This window comes from Gymnoscopelus microlampas (genome assembly GCF_963454915.1).
Source record: "Gymnoscopelus microlampas genome assembly, chromosome: 20".
In the NCBI taxonomy this organism is placed as follows: Eukaryota; Metazoa; Chordata; class Actinopteri; order Myctophiformes; family Myctophidae; genus Gymnoscopelus; species Gymnoscopelus microlampas.
The window spans coordinates 39,957,835-39,981,069 of NC_139957.1; the positions used below are offsets into that span (position 1 = coordinate 39,957,835).

The 23,235-nt window shown below is 43.1% G+C and overlaps 1 protein-coding gene across 1 annotated transcript in view; it reads right to left on the bottom strand.

Annotated features, from left to right (window-relative positions):
• tyro3 (TYRO3 protein tyrosine kinase) overlaps positions 1-23,235 on the bottom strand; it is a 40,234-nt gene that overhangs the window by 2,899 nt on the left and 14,100 nt on the right. Inside the window, exons 3-17 of the mRNA XM_084045468.1 lie at positions 20,699-20,799; positions 18,158-18,328; positions 16,608-16,694; positions 16,232-16,347; positions 15,315-15,495; positions 14,051-14,193; positions 12,969-13,107; positions 12,516-12,639; positions 10,809-10,906; positions 9,719-9,814; positions 9,232-9,312; positions 7,781-7,873; positions 6,580-6,704; positions 2,023-2,132; positions 1,075-1,234 (exon numbers count right to left, since the gene is read on the bottom strand). Coding sequence (XP_083901594.1) covers positions 1,075-1,234; positions 2,023-2,132; positions 6,580-6,704; positions 7,781-7,873; positions 9,232-9,312; positions 9,719-9,814; positions 10,809-10,906; positions 12,516-12,639; positions 12,969-13,107; positions 14,051-14,193; positions 15,315-15,495; positions 16,232-16,347; positions 16,608-16,694; positions 18,158-18,328; positions 20,699-20,799 — 1,825 coding nt within the window. The remainder of the gene's footprint in view (positions 1-1,074; positions 1,235-2,022; positions 2,133-6,579; positions 6,705-7,780; positions 7,874-9,231; positions 9,313-9,718; positions 9,815-10,808; positions 10,907-12,515; positions 12,640-12,968; positions 13,108-14,050; positions 14,194-15,314; positions 15,496-16,231; positions 16,348-16,607; positions 16,695-18,157; positions 18,329-20,698; positions 20,800-23,235) is intronic.

The window sequence follows — 23,235 nt, forward strand, 5'->3', positions numbered from 1 at the left end:
CGGGTCCGGGACCCCTAGGGGGTCCTCTGAGTTACTACAGGGGGTCCGCCAGATCTTTGTGTGATTGGATTTTTTTTTTTTACCTTAACCACTTGAACCCTAGCATTCCTTTTCTGAAGAGAACTTTAGCCAAAAATAGCAGATCTACAAGCTCACAACGCCTCGCAGTTTTGGCAAATAGGTGTTTGGTGTAGAAGGAAAAAAAGAGCGGACCAAGTAAACAAAAAAAGTTTAATCTGAAACACAATTTTTTACAATATTGAGGGGGTCCCTGCTTCATCTCTCTCTCAGCTAGGGGGTCCTTGGCCTGAAAACGTTTAAGAGCCCTGCTATAGAGAGTTTTTTCAGTAACAGGAGTCTCCATGTCTCTCCAGCTCTTTATTAAACAGAAAATACATTTTCAGATCAGATCAGGATAGAGAACTCAGTTCCATCATATTACAGATTACAGATTAAACAAGTGAAATTGGAGGTGGTGACACAAAGAAATGAGCAGACAAATTTGGAACTGGAACACTATAAAAATGAAGCTGATAAATGTGCACTCTCCTGATTAGCCGAAACTTTTACACCTACCTGAAAATGTATTTTCTGTTTATTAAAGAGCTGGAGAGTCGGGGAGACTCCTGTTACTGAGCAAATACTCTATAGCAATGATTACTATCAGCATATAGTGCTTTAACCTTTTAACAAAAAACACTGTGCCATGTCTACTTATTATAAGCGACTTTAGGCTTGTTTTTCTGTGAAGTTATTTGTAAATATTGGTAGTTGCGGGTTGTTTTTTTTTAGGGGGGGGCTTGTTTTTAAAGTGCAGTTGCTTTGGGGGCTTGTTTCCTAATGTCGTTTATAAACCAGTGGTCCTTAAACAACAGTGCCAAGGACCCCCCCCCCCCCCCCCTAAAAAAAAAATGTTTTCAAGATTTTTGTTGTTGTTGAAAAAGACCTGGTTGCTTATTTCTCACGCAAAATCTGGCAACACTGATCCTGTGTCCCATCACAACGTTAAACGTAACAGCCCCTTTTACGTTTAGTAGAAGCAGTGTGTGTGTGTGTGTGTGTGTCCAGCAGTACCACGTCACTCTGTGTTGTGTAGACGTTGTCGGCCAGGCTCTCCAGTGCGATCCACTTGACGGGCAGCTTGGACACAGAGCCCTGCCTGTAGTAATCGCCACTGTAGATCTTCTTAGACAGACCGAAGTCTGCCACACACACCGTCATGTCCTCGTTCAACCTGCACACACACACACACACACACACACACACACACACACACACACACACACAGTAGCTAAGTACATTTATGTTGAGGTAGTTTTACTTTTCTTGAGTAAACTTCTGGAGTCACAGGAGTGACTTCTAATCCACTACAGTACATCTCAGAGGCAGGTACTTTTACTCCACTACAATTATTTGAAAAATGTACGTTACTAGTTACTTTGCAGATATAAATTATTACATTTTAAAACATACATTAACCACTTTAGCCCTTTTTCTACAAAGGCAATTCGAAAATAGCCGATCTACAAGCTCACAACATGTCGCATCACGACACGTTGTGAGCTTGTAGATCTGCTATTTTCAAACATTTAATACTTTTACTTTTGGTACTTTAGGTACATTTTGATACCAATACTTTTGTACTTTTACTCAAGTAAATTTTGAATTCCGGAGTTCTACTTGTAACAGAGCACTTCTACACTGCAGTATTGAGTATTAAGAAAAACATTCAAGTCCATTTTTCCACCTCTGCGTTTTAAGACCTGAGGGCAATTCTACAGATGCCTTCTAAATCAGTAGTTCTCAAAGTATTTCGCGCCAAGGAAAGGACCCCCAAAAAAGTATTTGGCCGTGGACCCCAGGAGGGAGAAGACTCTAGAGGGCTGGGATTCTAGTCCCTGCCCCCTTGCCTTCAACTCCCTAGGAAAACGCTGTTCGCAAAACACCCAGGGTTGAACAAGGAAGATCCTACATCCTGCTCTGGTGGTTCAGGTCACACTACTAAAGGTCACACTGACTCACATGCAGTTGCGTGCAGCCAGGTCTCTGTGGATGATGTTCCTATTGCTCAGATACTCCATCCCACGCCCGATGTCCAACATGAACTGGATGAGCTGCTGAACACACAGCTCCTGGATGGGGGGGGGGGGGGGGGGAGAGAGAGAGAGAGAGAGAGAGAGAGAGACAGAGAGAGAGAGAGAGAGGGGACAGTTAAAAACCAAACCAGTTCAGTCACACAACAGATTTGTAATATTACATGTGAATAAAATTCTGCGCAACAGCATGTTCTATGGATCTATTGAACAGTTGGTTCGCAAGGGTTTTTATGGGTCTTTCTTTATTTTTTAGACATTTAAAAAAAATCACACCCAGTGTGAAGAGAGTGGTGCCTTTGAAAGTGTAACTGGTTGCATCCGCAACAATCAGCAACAATATGTTGTCACGTGACACGTGACAACATATTGTCACGTGTCACGTGAAGCTTGACCAATCAGCCGTGCTCAAACATACGGACGGACGGACATACGGACGGACAGACATACGGACACACGGACAAAGTCAAATGTAGGAGTGGTTGGCACCACTCAAAAATTACACAGACGCGTTCCCGGTCAAAAAATATTTGAATATAGCTAAAATATGTTTTCGTTTTTTGTCTCCGCCAGAGGTGGAGAGTACGTTTTCGTTCTTGTCCTTCCGTGTGTCCGTCCGTCTCAGCCAAGCTAACATTGGTCAAGCTTCACGTGACACTTGACAATATGTTGTCACCAATGCTTTTGATTGGCTAGCGAGACGCATGACGAAATAAAATCCTATAAATAGGTGTGTCACTTCAAAAAATCATTTATATTTTTTGAAGTGAGCTTCCATCAGCTAAGCTAACATTGGTCAAGTGACACGTGACAATATGTAATATAAATAGGTAAGACAGGATTAATCAGGAACAGTACTGGCGGGGACCTGTGCTCCGAGGAGCACATTTTCTAGTTTATTATTATTTTAAAAACATTTTAAAATAGTGAAAATAGTTGATGTAAAAGCTCACAAGGCGTCACAGCGCAACACTACTTCTGTCCGACGCTCTTGTATGATGAAGTAGGACATTCATTTACGAAAAAACTGAAACATGTAAAGTGTCTCGAGATAACTTGTGATTTGGCACTATAATAAATATGGACTGAATTGAAAATTTGTCAATCATCATTCGTGCGACAGCAGATAATGAAATACACCAGAAAGAAGGCCTGTTAATGTTACATTTTTTTAAATTGCTCTCTCACTCACTCGCTCACTCACTCACTCACTCACTCACTCACTCACACACTCACACACTCACTCATATGGTTGTTGTATAAACCTATTTCCCCCCTTTAATATCAAACATTTCTTTTCTGGCCGACATATCTCACTCCCATATGGCATAGTAACTCCCACTTTTAAAATATCCTTGGCACGCACGCCTTTCCCAGGCCATCTTAAATGAACGCTTGCACTGGCAAACTCTCATTCGCATCACTTCCAAGGTCATGGCAAAAGGCTGCAGCTAAAGATGAGGCCATTTCCCCTACACTCCCAAACCGACTTCGCCCCAAAGTTTTATCCAACTCCTTTTCTACAAGGCTCTTCTTCAAAAGGGCTAGAAGCATGCATGCATAGAGTTTTTTGGAGACACATGCCAGCCTGTCTTGATGGCGTGCCAGGATTGCTTAAGCACAACCTGGCTCTGACATTCCTTCCAGCAAAAAGAGACTGAGGGACACAGGGGTGTTTTTTTTTATTCCTACCCCACAACATTCCTCAAAGTCCTGATGAGCAAAGAATTATGCCTAATTAGTCACCAGCCTGCCACGGTTTATTAGGAGTGACAATAGCACATCTATAGCTGACAGCGCAATTCTCTCTCGGTTTCTGTCTTTAGCTCCATGTCCCCTTTCCGCGTGGCTGTCTTTCTCTCTGTCGGTCTCTCTTCCACTGTCCCCCCCCTTTCTTTCACTTGCTATCTGTGTTTTGCTGTCAATCTTTCTCACTGACTCACTCTCTCACTGAACTCATTGTAGCTATCTACAGAATGTCTCTATATAGGCCTATATTCAACGTGCTCACACACTGTAGGGTTCAATAATGTTATTTTGAAAAAGATAGTCTTTCTGTCTCTCTTTATATTCCTCTCTATTTTCTCTCTCTGTCGTCTCTCAATTGCAGCAGCCGGAGCAGCATTACAGAACTGGAAGACATTATTGCAATGAATAATTCACAGACACATCTGTTATCTATGGTAAACATTGCTTGCATCAACATTGGACCGTTGCACAGCTACTCTGTCAACAACTTTGATGGCACGATAATCTCCTGCACTGGGGTAGGCTACATTCATACAGGACACTAATTAGACTTGTGTGGTATCTGTGTTTCTTGGCAAATTTCAAAAAAAGTATTGTATTCTGCTTGAGGTGGGAACATTGCTTGTAGCTCGAATAATTCAAGAGAAAGGGAGATGTGTTTTAGCCTGTCCTGTGTGAATTGTACTTGCATATAAAGGTAATAGTAATAGTGTTGCCAGGTGTTCGTACGATCATTTTATCCTTTGTACGATGTACGATCAATAATGCCAAAAATGCCCAAAGATAATTTTGCCATTTCACAAAAAGGGTTCATAAATCCAATATTAAAATTGGTGGACAATGGGCAGTGTGTGGGTTGGTGGGTGGACAACAAGCTGATGTCAGACAGATTTGCGCATGTGACGGGGCCGCTAGATTGCTGTATCTGTCTTTCTGTGTCCCTTGTATGCCCATATATGGAGTTCCGTGTCAGGTATGCCCATTTGTACCCGTCTGTCTGTGCTGCTTTTATGCACATACAGTATATGGAGATCTCTGTATGTATCTGTCTGTCTGCCTGTGTCTTTTTATGCTCATATATGGAGTGCCCTGATGTCATCAGTACAACGGCCTATCCAACCGACTCGAGGGCGGGCACCTTTGGGTCCTCGATGTGAAATATGTTGATGTGAGTGGTTCCATCATTCAGTGTAACACTTTTGTCATTCAGCGTAACAAAGGTTTCATGACAGTAGCTTTGTTATCCCTCTTTTTAACTAGTTTACAACTTATAAGTACAAGTGTATTGCAAGCAATTATCATAGCCTTTTCCTTTTTTTCTAGTGTAAGGCGGGAAGTTTTTGTAACAAACCTTCAACAACTAGTGCATTGTACCTGGCACAACATATTTTCAGAAGGGGGTCCACGGAAAAACACACTAATTTGTGTCCTTGACATGAAAATGTTTGAGAGCCACTGGTTTAAACAACATCAGGAAGCAAGACCAAACTAGAAAAAGTGCTCCTCGGAGCACAAGTCTCCGCCAGGTCAGCTAGGTTATTATGGCCTCCTGGTGGCGCTATAATAGGCCAATGTGAAAAGGGTGCCATTTCTTCTTAGGCCTTGCACGGCAATCGGACACTGCATTCATGATTTGAGGCATTTTGTTCCAAAAATGTGGTTTGCTAAATTAGAACAGCTGGTGGCGCTATAACAGGCCAATGTGAAAAGGGTGGCATTTCTTCCTCGGCCTAGTGGGAATGTGCGTGCACAATTTCACAGAAATCGCACACTGTGTTCATGATTTGTGGATTTTTGTTAAAAACGGACCTATCCTGCAAACTTTAGAAGCCAATGTTAGCCAGGTAGGATAGAATATGAAGTATCGGACACATCCATCTTGATCACATGACTATAGAGAGACTGTGTACCGATTTGCGTGATTTTTGAACAGAATCTGAAGGAGTACGAGCAAAAAATGTGTTTTTCAAATCTCAGCCTCCTGGTGGCGCTCTAAAAGGCATGTGAAAAATGCACGGCAAAGGCTTTTCCTTGGCCTCTAAGGAGTGTGCATGCAAAGTTGCACGCAGATCGGTGCAGTTATAGCTAAAAACGTGAATCGGCCTGTTATAGCGCCACCATGAGGCTGATTTGAAAGTTTTCAAGTGACAATTCTTCCTGGGCCAAGTGGGAATGTACGTGGAAAATTGCACGGAAAATGCATGTTGCGTTCATGATTTGAGGCATTTTGTTCAAAATGAACCAATCCTGCTAACTTTGGAAGCCAATCTTAGCCAATCAGGATGGAATATGGAAAATCGGACAGATCCGTGTTGATCACATGGCTATAGAGATACTGTGTACCGATTTGTGTGTTATTTGGAGAAAAGCTGTAGGAGTAACATTTAAAAATGTGTTTTGCAAAAGTCGGCCTCATGGTGGCGCTATGACTGGCTGATCTGAAAAATGTGGGGCAGAGGTTCTGCTGTGGCATCCAGGGAGTGTGTGTGTGCAGTTTCACAGCGATCGGGCCAACGGTGACGGAGATTAGCTGGTCGCAGACAGAAGGACGGACGGACGGACGGACACACGGACGGACGGACGGAGGGTAAAACATACTCTCTCGCCATGCCTATCGGCCTGGCGGAGACAATGACACTGACATGATGCTTTCCCGGTTTTAATGGGTTAAATAAGTGCAGAGCTCTGATGTGTGTGTTTGTGTGGAAGTAAACTTTGTGTGCGTGCGTGCGCTTACGAAAGGCTCCTCCCCCAGCCGTGACATCAGCAGGAAGGTGTGCAGGTCTCCGTGCTTCATGAAAGGAAGTATCACCATGGGAACGGGGAGTCTCTGACCCTGTGGACGTCTGTGGAGACTCACACCTGTTGGTGGAACAGCCTGTCAATCAAAGCTATAGACCAATGACCAGAGTCGTGATGCGACACCGGCGTACATACGAGTATAAATTAAACCAGTGATTTAAAACTTTTTCGTGCCAAGGAAGGACCCTCAAATTGATATGTATTTGGCCGCGGACCCCCATCTGAAAAGGTTTTGTGCCAGGCAGGGACCACATCCCCCCACCCCCCCACAAAATGTACAAAGCCTGCAGTTTCTATTAGCTTGGATTCCCCATTGATGATGTCACTGGTAGACGGGTTTCTGAACTGTCTACAGCCCTCCTCTGAGACACAGACTGATTAGAATTTTTTTTTACCATTTTATCATGAGCATTAGTGAGGACCTATTATATGAAGATATGTTGAAAAGTGGTGAAGTCGTCCTTTAACTGCCTTTGCTCTGGACCCCCTGGAATCCCCTTAACACATTGAACGCCAGAGGTTAATCTCATAATGTACCTACCAGTGCCAAGCTCTTTTTGTTGTTTTTTTGTTTTTTTCATGTCGTCATAGCCCCCGCTAAATCCGTTTAAAATCCGCGTTCATTTGGTTCGACACAAACACGGGATCCGTGAAAAACAAACAGCGAAAACTGCGAGTCGATCCGTGCCGCCATTTTGAAGTTACAGGCGAGAACGTTAGACAGGACGATGCGGTGAGGAAAACCAGAAGGGAGATAAATCGATTCTAAGCTGACGCCCAGACAGGAAACGGATGCGAGCGAAAAAAACGGAACCAGTTTTATTTCGTTTCCGGTCGGCCCCCGAACCGGAAATGGGTCGAAAAAAATTCCGGAATGTGCACTTTTTCGATTTAACATGGGAAATGCGAGTCGCGTAGATCTACGCGACTGGCACACTGCGGCTTTAAATCGTTTGGCGTAGATCTACGCGACTGGCACGCGATGTGTTAAGAACCCCTGGGGGTCCCCGGACCCCTCTTTGAGAACCAATGCATTTTTGTGTTATCCTTTTAGCATTATTGTATAACTGTTACCTCTATACTTTTTTTTTTACAAACTGTTAGTATTCAATCAATAAAAATAAAAAAAAACGTACCAATGAGCTGAATGACGTTAGGATGGTGGAAGTCCTTCATGTAGGCTGCTTCCTTTAGACACTGTTCAATGTCACCTGATGAGTTCACATCAGCTACAGACAGACAGACAGACAGACAGACAGACAGACAGACAGACAGACAGGCAGACAGGCAGACAGGCAGGCAGGCAGGCAGGCAGGCAGGCAGACAGACAGACAGACAGACAGACAGACAGACAGACAGACAGACAGACAGACATGTGTTTAGTACATGTAAACATAAGGTTGTATTAAACATCCTATTCAAAAACATCAACATCCAATTGTGTTAATTTTGTCGACTAAGACTAAGCCTAAGAGACTACGATTTTGATATCTAGTCGACTAAACAATGTCAGATGACTAAAATAGGACTAAAAGTAAATGGTGTGTTATTCAAAAGACTAAATCAGTCATTTGCTGTCAAAAAACAGCATCCTGGAGAGCCGGAGTATAGCATTGTTGTCGGGCAGAAGAAACCTCTCATCTCCATATTTTAACTTTTTGTGTTTTTCGAAAATGAACACCTTACTTCAACCGGTGGTCCGCGGTGGTCCCTGGCCATGCATTAAAAAAATTATAAATATTATATATTGTTTTACTTTTAATAACTTACAGGAGTTCGTACTGTATGGTGTGTGATATGAAATGTGAGCTTACCATAATCACAGTAATCCTTAATCATATTCCATCAAAATCACGGTATTTTATCAGATATTATATTGATATTATAGCTATTTTCTCCAGCTCCCTGTGGTGCATGAACCCCCCACCACTATTGTGTGGAGTGGGTCTATGATGGACCCACCACGCACAATAGGGGTGGTCCCCAGGTTGCTCTTAGTCAGGATGGTGGTCCCTGGGTCAAAATCAGTTGAAAACCCCTGCGTAGCAGATCTACAAGTTCGAAACGTGGCGCGAAGCGACACGTTTCGAGCTTGTAGATCTGCTACTTTTGATGCTTTTGAATTGGAATCCTGAAAAGTAACAGTTCTACTTCATTCCTTCTGACCACCAGAGGCAGTGTTTTCAACACCTGGATATTCTGCGCGAGCGCGCGATGAATATCCAGGTGTTGAAAACACTGCCTCTGGCGGTCATCCGGAATTCGTAGAACCTTAGTTATATGCATAACTCTCGTTCTACTTCATTCCTTCTGACCGCCAGAGGCAGTGTTTTCAACACCTGGATATTCATCGCGCGCTCGCGCAGAATATCCAGGTGTTGAAAACACTGCCTCTGGCGGTCATCCGGAATTCGTAGAACCTTAGTTATATGCATAACTCTCGTTTTGGAGTTTTGTGAGGTTTCCACCCGACAGAGACGATGTACTGTACATCTAGGTTGTGTAATGTGTGTTTTCTTATCTGGACCGTGAGTCTGTATCATAAAAGTTTGAATTGAACTGAATAGAGAGCAGGAAACTAACTTACATTTAAGGACTTTGACCGCCACCTTCTGGACGGAGGTGTCATCGCGCTTTAGATAGGCCTCTCGGACTGAAGCGAACTCACCTAGACGCACACGCACACACACACACACACACACAGTTTAAATGACTTTCATCCCTTCAGTCTCACAAAAACTACTCACAGTCAGCATTTTTGTCAGATGCGTGTGTGTGTGTGTGTGTGTGTGTGTGTGTGTGTGTGTGTGTGTGTGTGTGTGTGTGTGTGTGTGTGTGTGTGTGCGTGCGTGCGTGCGTGCATGTGTGCGTGTGTGTGTGCGTGTGTAAGAGAGTCAGTGTGTACACACAACACACTGCAACAAAGAGTCACGCAAAGGCTTTGCAGCATTAAACCTTCTATTATAAAGGCCATAAAAAATAATGAGCTGTGTGTGTGTGTGTGTGTGTGTGTGTGTGTGTGTGTGTGTGTGTGTGTGTGTGTGTGTGTGTGTGTGTGTGTGTGTGTGTGTTACCTTTCCCCAGCATGTGCCCCAGTGTGAGAAGCCTCTCTGGTATTAAAACATCCTGGAGTTTGGTCTTCAAGTCATCGCTGATACCCAGACTGTCCACTAGAGGGATGACAAAAACAACACAGTCGTGTCACAAAGGAGATCAACTAAACATAAACATTTCCATAAAGAAAAGGTATCCCTCAAACCACCGGCGCTCATGGAAGGGATTACTGTTCAGTAGAGGAAAAATTATGTCAAAAAGGCATCCACAAGGTGGATTTTATACAAAAGCGTGTAATGAGATTATCAACTCATTACACACTGAAAAAGCAAGCCGACACGCTTTGGTGTTTTTTAATGTCTCTAGCCCAAATATGATAAGGGCCTTATACCTATAAAATCCACCTTGAGTGCCTGGACCTGGATTTTTTTAAAGCCCTTTTGACATGGTGGATAGTTGACGTAGTGGAGTAGAAGTAAAAGTATAGACAATTGGAAATAGTCCAGTAAAGTCAAAGTACCTCAAAATTGTACTTAAGTACAGTACTTGAGTAAATGTACTTAGTTACTTTACACCACTGGTAGGGCGTTCATTTATGGAAAAAAAAAACACACAGAAAGTTAGAAATAAGAGGTTTCTGCCCGATATAAGGCCTTTGTACCAACAGTCCCTCAGTCAGTCAGGAGAGAAAACAGAACAGAACAGAGTGAGTTCAGGTAGGCCATGTTTATGGTCTCATGCTAAATACAGGTGCCTGTATTGACACAGACTGACCAGCAGTCTGCTGGCCAGAGGTTTCCCAGCACGCCTGTATTTACTGCACACATCAGGACAAATAAAACAGGGGAAAAAAACTTGCGACGCATTGTGAGCTTGTAGATCTGCTATTTTCAAATGGCCGAAATGTATATAGGGCTGAAGGGGGTAATGTATCTTTTGTAATAATAATGAAAATCTACAAAGTAACTAGTAACTAAAGTTTTCAAATGATTGTAGTATTGCAGTATAATATTTGCGTCTGAGATGTAGTGGAGTAGAAGTAAAAGTACTGCAAATTGGAAATACTCCAGTAAAGTAAAAAAAAAAGAAATACCTAAAAATTGTACTTACATGAGGACTCTTGCAGTTCTGGAGTCTGTCTGTTGAAGGACCTGGCGGCTGTGAAGGACACCGTGGTCTCTGCTCCTCCTGGAGCCTTAAACACTGACCTGGGATCAGATACATGTTCAGAGCAGTTTTTTTTTTTAACCCATCAAGACCGGGAACGCAAAAAAACATTGACATGAAAAAGTTTGCGAACCACTGATATAACAACATACTGTATGTTTTTTTAAAAAGAACTGAAGACATTTTGTAGAATCGGCCTCAGGTCTTAATGGGTTAACGGTCAATCAAACGATTGCGTTCCGTCTAGGATCAGAGTGGAGCTAATAATGTAACCACTTAAACCCCAGCAATCGTATTCTGGGAAAACATTCGCAGAAAAATGTTCAACGAATATATTTAATGTAAAGCGAAAACATAAAATACACTCGCATTGAGCCCTGAGGGACTCCCCTCAACCATATGGGGTTTAAGTGGTTAAGTTCCTATTCATCTGTACCCCAATGAACATTAGTTTTTCAAGGTATAAAAGAAGAATTACCATGTTGTTTCTTAAAAAACGTTTTTTGTTTTTTTTAATTAATGTATGTTATGTTATCAATAAAGTCTTATGGCCAATACTTGAAGGGCTCACTTGGTTTATAGCATCACATATTTAACCATAATCTAATGTATTAAAAAGAGAATTGCTGGTCTATAGTATCACATAACCATAATCTCTTTTATTAACAAAGAGAGAACATAGTGAGAAATTAGAATATAGCATTTGATCACCACTTTATTTTATCCATTTCTTACTCCCCCCCCAAATGTAGTCGTTATGCATAGGGGAATTCCCAATTCCCATATGCAGTCCTTGTGACTGCTCAGTCCTACCAGTTGGTCATGTGGGAGGTTAAATGCGAGCACATGTCTCCTCTCCTGACATCACCAAATGGAGCAGCACTCCAGGTCTTGCCAGGTCTGCTTATTATAAGTGACTTTGACCTTGTTTTACAGTAGTACAAGTCGCTTGTAAATATTGGCAGTTGCAGGTTGCGTTTTTTTGGGGGGGTTGTTTCTAAAGTGTAGTTGCTTATTTGGGCCTGCTTCCTAAATGTTGTTTAAACCAGTGGTTCTCAAACATTTTCATGTCAAGGGCCCCCAAATTAACATGCATTTGTTCACGGACCCCCCATCTAAACTATTTTGTGCCAGGGACCCCCATACCAATTTTGTGTTGTTAAAATGTTTGCAGAAATATTCTAAATTTGACACTTTTTTCCAAAATAAATGTGAAAATAGCAGATCTACAAGCTCACGATGCGTCGCATCGCAACACATTGTGAGCTTGTACATTGGCTATTTTCAAATATCCAATGTATATAGGTTTAAAATGCTCATGTGGCCTATGGGGTTGTTTTCATAGACCTGGTTGCTTATTTCTCTCACTAAATCTGGCATCAATGGCAGGCAGCACTTTTCACCTGACAGTGAGGACTTTCACCAGGAGGACATATTTATATTAACGCATGTTTATAGAGCTAAATTACAGTTAGCAGGTTCAGGTTGGGGTCAGGATAAGGATTAAGCATTTAGACTGGGGTTAGATTTAGGTTCAGGGTTAAAAACGTGAGTGAGTGAGTGAGTGAGTGAGTGAGTGTGAGAGAGAGAGAGAAAGAGAGAGAGAGAGAGAAAGAGAGAGAGAGAGAGAGAGGATGATATGATAGTTACCCAAACTGTGTCTCTTTCTCCCTGCGGCGAACAAGGACCGTGAGGACGAGTCCAACCATGATGGCGACCAGGACCCCCATTAGGACCCCGACCCACATGTGACCTCTCTGAGGCTGGACCTGAACTACACACACACACACACACACACACACACACACACACACACACACACACATATAAACATTCACATATACTGTATACCATACATGGGTAACTGGCGGCCCCCACCATCAGAATACTGATCTATTATTGATTTCAGCTGTTACAATTCCAAACATGCAAACATGACCCGCTTTCAATATAGTGGCCCTCTCCATCATCATAGTTGCCCACACTTGCTGTAACCGTTGTTGTCGGGCAGAAACCTCTTATCTCCATATTTTTGTGTTTTGTCATACTTTTTCCACCACTGGCTGAGACCATGAGGGGTCCACAGCCCACAGAGCAGGTTACCTGAAGCAGGCAGAACCAGTACAGGCTGAGACCAGGGTCCACAGCCCACGGCGGTGCAGGCCGACACCTGAAAGGTGGCGTTGAAGAACCTGCCCCCCCCTGACAGACGAGCCACGTTCTCCTTGAACAACAGAGCCTCCTGAGGGGGGGGAGGGGGAGAGGGAGAGAGAGAGCGAGAGCAAGAGAGAGAGAGAAAATACAAACAAAAGTGATGCTTAAAACGTGAAAACCAGGACCTCTAGTACTGCTGGTTTTCTATCCTACCAGGACCTCTAGTACTGTTGGTTTTCTGTCTTACCAGGACCTCTAGTACTGTTGGTTTTCTATCCTACCAGGACCTCTAGTACTGCTAGTTTTCTGTCCTACCGTTACTCAGTGGTGAAAAATAACTAAGTACATTTACTCAAGTAAGTGCCATCTCAGAGGCAAATATTGTACTTTTACTCCACTACAATTATTTGAAAACTTTAGTTACTAGTTTCTTTGCAGATATAAATTATTACATTATAAAACATACACTAACGCTCTAATGCAACTTTGGAATGATTCACAGAGCTTGAAAGAAGGAGAGGACGGAAGTGGATCCATGCCAAAAAAAACGACCTCCCGTCCGCACCCATTACAAATCCTCGAGAAAAAGCTTCATATCTCCATTTCTTTTTTATCGTGGTGGAAACGAGCCGTTTTCGATGGGTGGTCACGCTGCAATGGAGGATCGCGTTAGAAAGATTATTGTTCCAGGCGTTAGTCGGGACCCTTGACCATCGTGCACACAGCTTTTGTTTACATCTGCGTCCACGTCGTGGCGTCTACAGCCGTAAACAGCGCGGCGTAAATGGTAAGAATGCCGGCACCAGATGTACCCTGTTTTAATAAACCTCTGGCCCCAAGTGTTAAGTATATTTTGAAGCCAATACTTTTGTACTTTTACTCAAGTAACATTTTGAACAAAGGCCTTTTACTTGTAACAGAGTATTTTCATATTGTGGTATTGCTACTTTTACTTAAGTAAAATATCTGAGTACTTTTTCCACCACTGCCGTTACTCTTAGCAACAGCAGTAGTATTATTATGGGATGTACCTGTCCCTCTCCTCCCAGGGTCCACTGGACCCTATAGGCCAGTAGTTTGCCCTGAAGCTCCTCCTCCTCAAGCTCCGCCCAGTTTAATGACAGCTGCTGCTCCGTCAGGTCAAAGGTCAGGTTCCTCGGAGCTGCAGAGGGCACTGGAAGGTAAACACACGCACGCACGTACGCACGCACGCACGCACACACACACACACACACACACACACACACACACACACACACACACACACACACACACACACACACACACACACACACACACACACACACACACACACACACACACACACACACACACACACACACACACACACAGTACGTTTAGAGTTGACAGACACACAAAACTGATTCCATTCAGTGAGCAATACCGGCTCTGAAAACCAGGGGGCCCTGGAGAGCCCACCTCCATGCAGAACCACTTTTGTTTACTAATCAGACTGTGTGTGTGTGTGTGTGTGTGTGTGTGTGTGTGTGTGTGTGTGTGTGTGTGTGTGTGTGTGTGTGTGTGTGTGTGTGTGTGTGTTTCTTGTGTGGGTGAATGTGTATCTCTTTTTGTGTGTATGAAGTCAATTGGTATGTATTCAGCGTATGCAGAGTGTGTGTGACTGTGACTGTGTGTGTGTGTGTGTGTGTGTGTGTGTGTGTGTGTGTGTGCGTGTCCCATTGGTATGTATTGAGGCCAGGGACAAAGGCCGATTGTACTGAGGAATCTACTGCCTGCCAGTTTGCACACACACACACACACACACACACACACACACACACACACACACACAGTAGAGGTCTTCACTGGGGCTAGGGCACTATGTTGGATATTGAGGAGTATTTGATAGTGTTATGATAATGTGTTTGTTTGTGATATTTGTGATAGTGTTATGATAATGTGCCATTTCATGTAACATCCTAAACAAGACATGTATGTATTCATTCATCCACCCCTCCATCATTAATGTTTTTGCATAAGTCATAATCATTTCCATGTTAAAACATTTCATATTTTCAAACACAAAAAAAAAGAATTTGAGCTTGAACTACTATTGAGCTTGTACCACTATTAAATATATATATATATATATATATATATATATATATATATATATATATATATATATATATATATATATATATATATATATATTAATAGTGGTACATTGTTTTTCTTTTTTTTTCCCGTAATGTTCCAGTTTGTAGACATTCAATTATTTGAGCAAAATGTCATAATGGTGACAGCCTTATCCCTCCCTCCCTCCATCAGTACCTGACTCAGGGGTCTGGAAGTCGGTCCAGGTGGAGTAGGGTGAAGCCCCCACCTCGTTGCTACAGGACACCCTCACACTGTAGTTGGAGAAGCTGCTGAGAGACGACAGGACCAGGAGGAACGGAGGAGCCTCCACCTCCTGCTCCGGTATCTCCACCCTCCTGCCTGAGCGCTTAGACAGCTGGAGGAGAGGAGAGGAGAGGAGAGGAACATATACATATGTTCAGTGGTGTGTTCTAATTTTTTTACGCGCGCGTATAATTAATTAATGTAAAAATGTAAAAAAATTGTTATCAGATATAATAGCAGTGTTAACAGCGAGTCTTCCTGTATCTATTACAGAATAGTATTAACTTGGCATTGAAGACACAAACTGTATTGAAGATTCAAGATTTTGCTGTGCTATGACGCGCAATTTGAATACTAATGTAATACTAAGTACTCAATTCAGTGACCTACGTTCAATGAAGTGAATGGCAGGTTGTTGAAATGTGTGAATTCCTTCGCCAGTAGCCATTAATTATCAACAAGAACAATAGCCACGCACATGATAAGCCTTCACCTCGGAGTTAGACTAGTCAGACCACATTCTTGCTGTTTGTATTGCTGCCCCCCAGCCCAGCCACTCCTGGGTGCAGCGTATCAGATGCGTATCAACGTATCAGATACGCCGTTTCGAACCGTTTTTGAATGTATACAGTGGCGACAAAAAAAATCTGCAGGCCATACGGCGTATACAGCGTACCACGGTAGAACACACCACTGCATATGTTCATAGAAAATATGAACATATATGTTCATATATTGTCTTTGCCCCCCCTCGTGGCAGAGGTGTGTGTGTGTGTGTGTGTGTGTGTGTGTGTGTGTGTGTGTGTGTGTGTGTGTGTGTGTGTGCGTGTGCGTGAGCGTGTGTGTACCTGTATGGTACAGGAAGACAGCTCGGAGTGTCCGTTGAATCCTTGGTGCCATGCCAACGTGACATTGTTGTCCACCATGTTCAACACCTGAACCGCAGCAGGCGCCGACGGCAGAACTGAGAGACAGAATTAAGATGATCAGGGAAGTGTATATATATCCTTGCTGTTACCATACGTATTCCTTAGTGCGCATTTAACTCAGAAGAGTGTACAAATCCAATCAAATGTTTTGATTGGTTGTGAACTTCAGTATGCAGTTTCATTCCAATGAAGAGAGCAGAGACGAGAGACACGAGACGGACGGACAAAGGACATTTCATAACGTGACCATTTGTTGTACTGCCCTTAGTAATAAATCATAATATAGTGAGGTTACCTTTGATGTGCACAGTAGCCGTACGCGACACAGAGATACCTCTGGTGTTCTTAGCTTCACAGTAGAACTTTACACTGCTGTTCACACCTACAGAGACAGACAGACAGACAGACAGACAGGCAGGTAAGTTACATTAACTATCAAGAAAGTACACAGCTAGAAGGTCCTGGGTTCGATTCCCGCCGGGGACGCTGTGGGCACTGGTGGCGTATTTTCTCCTCCACGTCATCAGTGCCCATACCCTAGGTGGGGTTGGCAAAAGGACCTTTCTCTGTGGAGTTTGCATGTTCTCCCCGTGTCCCCTAGGGTAGGTACCCTCACAAAAAACATGCAGTAATCCTGGTCTCTATACCGACTCCCCCTGGTCAGCCAGGGAGCCTGATGGAGGGGAAAGGAACTGGTAGGAATAACGTGTTCCTTCCACGCTCTACGTCCTACCAGGAGAACTCCCCCGTCAGGTGATAAGAAGCGGCTTGCTAGCTCCTCATGCCTTTAGGGAAGCATGAGCTCAGTGTGGGGCTCTCCCCAGGCTGGCAGAGGGAGATTAGCGCCCGGGATTACAAGCTTAGGCATTGGCACTGGGTGAAAAAATAGGGTTACAAAATCGTGGGATAAAAATGTTGTAAAGTAAAGTGCAGCAGAACACAACATGGCAGAACACAACATGGCGGCACACACACACACACACACACACACACACACACACACACACACACACACACACACACACACACACACACACACACACACACACACACACACACACACACACACACACACACACACACACACACACACACACACACACACAAGCCAGAATATAAGAATATTTATCATTCTACCTTATCATTTATCATATATTTATCATATAATGTATCATATAATGAAGCAGCTGTTTTAGTTTCTTCAATGCAGACGAACAGCTCCACCCGTCAGGGCCGACCCGCTGCTTACATCCAACGCTCACATTCTTCTGGTTCACTTCAAACTCACCCCTATATCAGGTGATGAGTGTGTGCGTGTGTGTGTGTGTGTGTGTGTGTGTGTGTGTGTGTGTGTGTGTGTGTGTGTGTGTGTGTGTGTGTGTGTGTGTGTGTGTGTGTGACGTGTATGTGTGTGTGTGTGTGAGCATGTCTAGAATGCAATAAAGCCATAATCCTTGAACTGGATGACTAACACTGATGACGCAATGTGGACCGTAAGAATAAGACACACACACACACACACACACACACACACACACACACACACACACACACACACACACACACACACACACACACACACACACACACACACACACACACACACACACACACACACACACACACACACACACACACACACGCTATTGCTATAATATCAGTGGTTCACAAACTTTTTTCATGTCAAGGACCCCCAAAATGATATGTATTTGGCTGTGGACATCTCAAAATAATTTGTTCCAGGACCCCCCCAGAAGCAAAGAGTTAAAAATGTTATATATTCAAAGATTTGCACAAATTTTCACGATTTCTTTTTTGAAATTAACAGAAACAACTCCTTCTGACCTTCAATGTGCAGCACGGAGGGGGAGGGGCCGGCGACGCCCACCTGCTGTTCGCCCACCCACCACACCACCTCCACGGGCTCCGGGGGGCCCACCGCCGCGCACGTCAGGTCAAAGGGCACGCCGGGGAAGGTGGCTATGTCATGAGGCGCCACGGTGAAGTGGGGCACCCCTGAGGAGACGGAGAGGGGGGAGGGGGGGAGAGAGAGAGAGAGAGAGAGAGAGAGAGAGAGAGAGAGAGAGAGAGAGAGAGAGAGAGAGAACAAAGTATTTATTTTGCTCACATTTGTTGTGTTCATAACTTTAAAACGTGTGTGTGCTGGACGAAAAACTCACAGAAAAACATATTGTCATGACATGTAAATTAGACAGCTAACTCATGTAGTTTGGATAATTTTGAAGCACTTCCTTTTGGGGTTTTGTGCTAAATTGATTAGTCGGATTACGCCCTATTCATATTTCATTGTATTGCTGTTGTATTGTTTGCTGGAGACCCCCTGGAACCCCCTCATTCAAGGACCCCTGGGGGTCCCCCCACAAGGACCCTAAAGTCAAGTACAGCATGTCTTCTACCAGTGGTGTAAGTACATGTACTCACGTACTGTACTTAAGTACAATTTTGAGTTACTTTTTACTTCACTAGAGTATTTCCAATTTGCAATACTTTTACTTCTACTCCGCTACATCTCAGAGTTGTAGAAAATTGTAAAAGTTGTTATATAATTTAAATTATATATTATCCACTACAATTATTTGAAAACTTTAGTTACTTTGCAGATATAAATTATTATATCATATAACATACGTTAACCACTTTAGCCCTATTTTATACATAGGCTATTTGAAAATAGCCGATCTACAAGCTCACAGTTGTGAGCTTGTATTTTCAAAAATATCAGTACTTTTACTTTTGGGACTTTAAGTATATTTAGTTGCCAATACTTTTGTACTTTTACTCCAGTAACATTTTGAACAGGCCTTTTACTTGTAACAGAGTATTTTTCTATCGTGTTATCGCTACTTTTACTTAAGTAAAATATAAGAGTACTTCTTCCACCACCGTCTACTACCAACGGTCAAAATGTCCTCTCAGTACAGGGTTGTGTAGCATGGAATGGCCTTCCTCTACGTATAAGGGATTGTGCTGCATTTCCATCTTTCCACCCTAAAATTAAATCTGAAAAGGTGGTTGCTTGAAAACCAAAGCTGCAACCAGTATGTAATGCATACATGGGCAACTGGCGGCCCGGGGGCCACATGCGGCCCCCACCTTCACTTAATGCGGCCCTTAGGTTAATATGGGAATACTGATATATTATTGATTTCAGCTGTTACAATTCCAAACATGCAAACATGACCCGCTTTAATTACTTCAGTCTATATTAGTAGCTTACTGACTAGCAATACATTTCTATTGTCTTTTTTTATGTCCAATATATTTGTATTTAAGTTCATAAAGTTAACATAAGTATAACTAAATGTAAATAAAAATGTTACTTTTCAGGATTCAAATTTAAAAATAGCACAAAAAAAAATCAGGATTCCAATTCAAAAATAGCAAAAATAGGCGATCTACAAGCTTAAAACGCGTCGCAGCGCGACGCGTTTTGAGCTTGTAGATCGGCTATTTTTGCTACTTTTGTAGCAAAAGTATATGCAATGCGACAGTATATGCAATGTGGCCCTCTGGAGTGAGTGTGGAAATATAGCGGCCCTCTCCATCATAAAGTTGCCCACCCTTGATGTAATGTTATGTAAATGTATTCCACCGTTTGTTTGTCTGTTATCTGACTTTAGGTTTTTTGTGAGGACTGCGGATGAAAATTAGCATCTTTGCTAAATCCGGTGTATTCACGTCCATGTGACGCCCATTAATATGCATTGTCTTGTCCAAATAAACAAATAAAGTAAAGTAAAGTACGTTATGGTCCAGTGTCAGTGAGCTGTGTTGTTGTTGTTGTGACACAGTGAGGACCTCACTGTGTGGCTTCAACGTTTTACTGACATGTAGACACTTCACACATACCCGCTGTTTACACTAATGACAAGACACACAACCAATGGAGTAACCAAGAGGGGTGTGTGTGTGTGTGTGTGTGTGTGTGTGTGTGTGTGTGTGTGTGTGTGTGTGTGTGTGTGTGTGTGTGTGCCCATTGAGTACTGACATGACATGCTTATTGTATCATGAAGACATATGCCATGATTTTGTGAATGTAACCTTAACTGTACCTTTAATGTTCGTCCTTGTATGCGCTCCTTTATGTGGACATACTGTACATGAATGGTTAAAATGGACGGACCCTCCACAGTGATCCATGCAGGTTGCGAGTAGTGTGTGTGTGTGTGTGTGTGTGTGTGTGTGTGTGTGTGTAGTACCCTCCACGGTGATCCATGCAGGTTGGGAGGAGTATGTCAGGCTGTGTTTGTGTGTGTGGGTGTGTGTGTGTGTGTGTGTGTGTGTGTGTGTGTGTGTGTGTGTGTGTGTGTGTGTGTGTGTGTGTGTGTGTGTGTGTGTGTGTGTGTGTGTGTGTGTGTGTTGTACCCTCCACGGTGATCCATGCAGGTTGGGAGGAGTATGTCAGGCTGTGGAACTCCACCTCACACCAGTACTGTCCTGCATCCTGCTGCTGAACAGACTTACCACTGACACACACACACACACACACACACACACACACACACACACACACACACACACACACACACACACACCAAGTCAGAATCAGTTTTGTCATCATCCTATACCATGGGGTACTAAAATATGAGGTTTTATCCCACGATTTTGTAACCCATTTTTTCACCCAGTGCCAATTGCCTATGTAATCCTGGGCGCTACTCTCCCTTTGCCAGCCTAGGGAGAGCCCATAACTGAGCTCATGCCTCCTTCAATGCATGAGGAGTGACAGACATGAAGTGATTAGTAGTGTGTGGAAGGAACACCTTATTCCAACCAGTTCCTGTCCCCTCCAACAGACAAACATAACTACAACTAAGCCTATATCAGGGGTTTCCAACAGGGGGTCCGGGACCCCTAGGGGGTCCTCAGAGTTACTACAGGGGGGGGCGGCAAATCTTTGTGTGATAGGATAATACTTTTTTTTAACATAATTAACCACTTGAACCCTAGCATCCCTATTTTGAGGAAACCCTTAGCCAGAAAAATCATTTTTCGGCAAGGAGGTTTGGTTCAGAAGGGACAAAAAGAGCAGACCAAGTACAGAGCCAAAGGTCAAGTTTACTAAGTATTGACGGTTTAAGTGGTGTCTGCAAATAAAATACACATTAACATGAATCCAACACTGATGACAGTGCTGTCAAACAAGTCTATGAAGCTATCTATGAAATCTATGAAAAAGTTTAATCTACAACACAATTCTATACAATATATAGTGGGGGTCCCTGATTCATCTCTCTCTCAGCTAGGGGGTCCTTGGTCTGAGAGACGTTGAAGACCCCTGGCCTATATGACTGTTGTGTATGATGCTGCTGTTGTAATGTTGTATATACATTGATTGATTTTATTGTATTCCCTTATTTAGATTTTAGCTATATACTGAATATACAGTATAGCAACATACGTTTTTCAGAAAACTCTTAGGATTTAGACCAGTGGTTTAGAACAGTGGTTCTCAAAAATGTGTTTTTTCAAAAATGTTAAAAAATAGCAGATGTACCAGCTGTTTGTGCCACGCTGCTTTTACATCTACTATTATTTTTTTTTAACACAAATCTTCTCTCTTTCTACCTCACTTTATTTTAGTGCGTGCGTGTGCATGTGTGTGTGTGTGTGTGCATGCGTGCGTGTGTGCGTCCGTGTGTGGCTCTAAACCATTGGTTCTCAAAGTGGGGTCCGGGGACCCCTAGGGGTACTTGAGGGGGTTCCAGGGGGTCCCCAGCTAAATGATGGACAGGAAGTGTACAAATGGTTCCATTTGTACACTCTCAGAGTTAAATTGACATAGATTCTACAATATAAATTGCGATCCAAGTGATATAAATGCCATTAAATGGGGGTCCGTAGCCCTAATGCATGTCAAACTGGGGGTCCTTGAAATTAAAATGGCATATATTTTCAAATGGGGGTCCGCAGGCTAATAAGTGTCAATTTGGGGGTCCTTGACATGAAAAAGTTTGAGAACCACTGCTCTAAACTGACCTAACGATGGTGGGGAACGTTGAGGCTCATTCCAGGAGGTTGGGGCATTTACCTATAGCTCTGCCTGAGCACGAAGGAGCTTAAACACTAATAACTAATAGGGTTGTCCGATATTGGCTTTTTTACCGATAACCAATATACCGATATTGTCCAACTCTTAATTACCGATACCGATATCAACCGATACCGATATATGCAGGGATTATTGTGATTAGGGTAAGCTCAAATTTCATATCACACACACCATATACAGTAAGAACTCCTGTAACTTATTTATAAAGCAAAAAAAATATATATATATTTTATTTTATTTTTTCAAAAACCGATACCGATATTTTCCCGATATCAATTTTTATGCTAATATCGGCCGATAATATCGGGAGGCCGATAATATCGGACATCCCTAATAACTAAGTCACCTGAGTGGGTCAGATAGGGGCTAGAGTTCCATTTCAACACAGAGGAAACATAAAGTAGAGAGCATTCACTCCATGTTGATGCTGAAACAGCAGCAGCGAAAACCTCTGCTAACATAACCCCCGTTCACTGCTTTTTTCACCTCTTTTTCTCCCTAATTTAGTCGTTACGCCAATTCAGTCCTCCCCACACACATCTGTGTGTTAGTCATGCCAATTGATTCCTCCCCACACACATCTGTGTGTTAACACTGCTGTTGTATCTGACTCACACCTGCCAGTGAGGAGCCCCCACCGGGAGGACTTAGTCTTAACCCATTCAACCCGGGAACGCATCCCGGAACGCAGATCTACAAGCTATGAGCTTGTAGATCTGCTATTTTTGAATAGCCAAAGAAATCTAAAATGACACAGATGCGTTCCCGGTCTTAATGGGTTAAGAGCCTTCGTCCTACTCCTTCCGCCCAACCCTCCCTGCTGACAGGTGAAGCCCCCCCCCCCCCTTGC